Genomic DNA, 2966 nt, shown 5'->3' on the forward strand with positions numbered 1-2966 from the left:
AAAAAAATCAGGACAATGTGGTTGCCTTGCCTGGGTTGCCTGTTAGAACTTGGGCCAGACCCAGATCTCAGACTCCTGACTTCTAGTCGGGTCTAGGACATGACCTACTAGGGTACAAAAGGTAAGCTTGTAAGAGTCAAGTTGGAGGAAATTAGGAAAAAGGCCTAGTTTAAAAAAAAAAAGATGGTGGGGACTTTTTTTGTTTTAGCTGTGACGTTAACAAACACAGCAGTGATTTAGATTGTGTTCCTACATACTTCCTGTGAGTCTGTGTCTAATGAATTGATAGGATGTTACTTTCAAACACTTCCCCTAAATGCCAGAATACGCTAGGTGGCATCCATTAGAGAGGTGGTATAATAGGAAACGCGTTTGTCCTGGAGTCAGAAGACCAGAGCGTGGGTTTCAGTTCTGCCCCTACTAACTGCACCCTTCAGTGTATCTTTCATCCTCTCTGAAGCTCCACCCCTTCTTTTATTTTTTATTTTATTATTATTATTTTTCGAGACAGAGTCTTGCTCCATCACCCAGGCTGCAGTGCAGTGGTGCCATCTTGGCTCACTGCAACCTCTGCCTCCCGGGTTCCTGGGTTCAAGTGATTCTCATGCCTCAGCCTCCCAAGTAGCTGTGATTACAAGTATATACAATGCCTTCCAAGGCCACACTCGGCTAGTTACTGTATTTTTAAGTAGAGATGGGGTTTCACCATGTTGTCCAGGCTGGTCTCGAACTCCTGACCTCAGGTGATCCACCCATCTCAGCCTCCCAAACTGCTGGGATTACAGGTGAGACACCGCATGTGGCCCGCCCCTACATTGATAAAATGAGCATAATATTCTGTTGCCCAACATTGCAGGGCTTCTGTTAAAGATCTAATGAAATAACTTAGTGAACATGCTATATAAAAAATAACATAGTTCTAAAGTATATGGGAATTATTATTCTCTATCTGCCACAAGGGAAAAGTTTACACTTACACTTCATTCTGGAAAGGATGACATGGATTTGTTACTTCCCAGGAATGAGTCTTTTGAAATTGTGACCATTCTGTACATAAAGAATCTATGTCTCTTGCTGTACTTTCAGCTGATTTCATCATTTTACAAAGAGACTGAAGGCTCCTGAAAGAAACCTGCCTACCCCAGGACAGGTATGGACTGGTCAAGAGGGAGGGAGGTTTCTCACACTCAAATTCCTCTGCCCTGCACAGGCATCCTCCTGAGATGGGCCTGGCCACGGTGTGAGGATCGCCTCCCTTGGGTGCAGGAAGAAGACAGATGGAGGGGCGGTAAGGGCTCAACTTTTCTTTTCTTGAGACAGGGTCTCACTCTGTCACCGAGGCTGGAGAGCAATGGTGTGATCATGGCTCACTGCACCCTTGACCTCCTAGGCCCAAGCAATCCTTTCACCTCAGCCTCCCAAGTAGCTGGGACTATAGGTGCATGCCATCATGCCTGGCTAATTAAAAAACAAACAAACAAAAAAACCATTTTTGAGATAGGTTATTGCCATTTTGCCCAGGCTAGTCTTGAACTCCTGGGTTCAAGGGATCCTCCCACCTTGGCTTCCCAAAGTTCTGGGATTGCAGATGTGAGTCACCACTCCTGGCAGCGCTTACCTTTTTTAAGCAGATCTTGCATCTCTGCACAAGAGCAGTCATTATGGACTGTCACGTCAAAACCCAGACTTCGGAAGCACTTGACGAGTGCCGCGGCATCTTTGTCTGTTCCGTTTCGAACGCCCATACCTGTGGGAATCAAGTAACGAGTCCACAGGTGAGCATCCCCTGGCTGAATACCATACGCGGGTACCAGTGGGCTGGGCACTAAATGTACTGGCGCCAGCTGCAGCAGAAACACTCCAAGTATATACAACGCCTTCCAAGGCCACAATTTAAATGAACTGAAGCAAACTCAAAGGGGAGGCTAACAGTGCAGGCTGCCACAACAGGTGAGCCTCCTGGTAACACTCAGCTCCCATCAAAGCCAAGGCTCTCCTGGATTCTCAGCCCTTTGGTCAAAGCCCTGCATCAGCTAATACATGTGGTGGGACCTTAGACTGAATGTTCTCGATTTCCACATAACCCTTTCCCCTGGATATAGCAACCCCGCCTTCAGAGGGGCTGTCTGCCACAGTAGGGGGATGCAGCATTTATCCCATAAATGTCTGATACAAATAGGAGATGAAAGGGAACCAGAAAGATTAACCCACGCCCACATACCTACCTGTCACTTTATCAAAGTTCTTGTTGTTTATTATGATGCATTTGCCCATCTTCTCAAAATTCATGTTGTACTGATATGTAGGCACTCGGTCCCGGGTGGTCTTGATGGATTGCTCTGAGACATTTTTCTTCTTCTTACTGGGGAAATAAAAAGTTCCATAGTCGGGGGCTGTGGAAGGGTGTATAGTAATGCCTCTTCATTTTACTACTGGCATGAAAGGGGGGATGTCTAAGAAAACTGCAATATCCTTGAAGAAAAGACCTGGCGTGGACAGACAGCTCTGTTTAATTGTCATGTTTAAGTGGAACAGGGTCCCCTGGCAAATTTTATTAGATGCCAGAGAAATGCAAATTAAAATCACAATGTGATACCTGTACAAGCTCACCAGAATGGCTACAGCATAAAAGACGCAAAATGTTCAGCCCCCTGGATTAACAAACATTGCTGGTGGGAACCTACTTTGTACACCCATCGTGGAAAACCGGCAGAATTTACTGAAATAGAATGTATACATAACCTATGCCAGAGCAACTCCCCTGGGAAAAGCAAACACGTTCACCAAGACGGGTCCACACATATCACAGCAATACCATTCAGCGATGGCCTCCAACAGAAAATAATCCATACATCCATTCGCAGTCAAGTGTACACATTGTTGAATGTTCATCTAATGAAATACTATACGAGAAGGAACAAACCATCGCAATGTGAAGCAACGTGAATAAACCTCACAAATATAAC

General features: G+C 45.4%; 1 protein-coding gene across 4 annotated transcripts in view; it reads right to left on the bottom strand.

Moving 5' to 3' along the window:
- Window positions 1-2966, bottom strand: part of CASP7 (caspase 7, apoptosis-related cysteine peptidase) — a 49139-nt gene that overhangs the window by 7537 nt on the left and 38636 nt on the right. For all 4 annotated transcript variants that reach the window (XM_011927858.1, XM_011927856.1, XM_011927855.1 and 1 more), the window contains 2 exons: window positions 2226-2362; window positions 1619-1747 (listed from right to left, as the gene is read on the bottom strand). In XM_011927858.1, coding sequence (XP_011783248.1) covers window positions 1619-1747; window positions 2226-2362 — 266 coding nt within the window. The remainder of the gene's footprint in view (window positions 1-1618; window positions 1748-2225; window positions 2363-2966) is intronic.

Source organism: Colobus angolensis, unplaced genomic scaffold, assembly GCF_000951035.1.
Source record: "Colobus angolensis palliatus isolate OR3802 unplaced genomic scaffold, Cang.pa_1.0 Scaffold75, whole genome shotgun sequence".
In the NCBI taxonomy this organism is placed as follows: Eukaryota; Metazoa; Chordata; class Mammalia; order Primates; family Cercopithecidae; genus Colobus; species Colobus angolensis.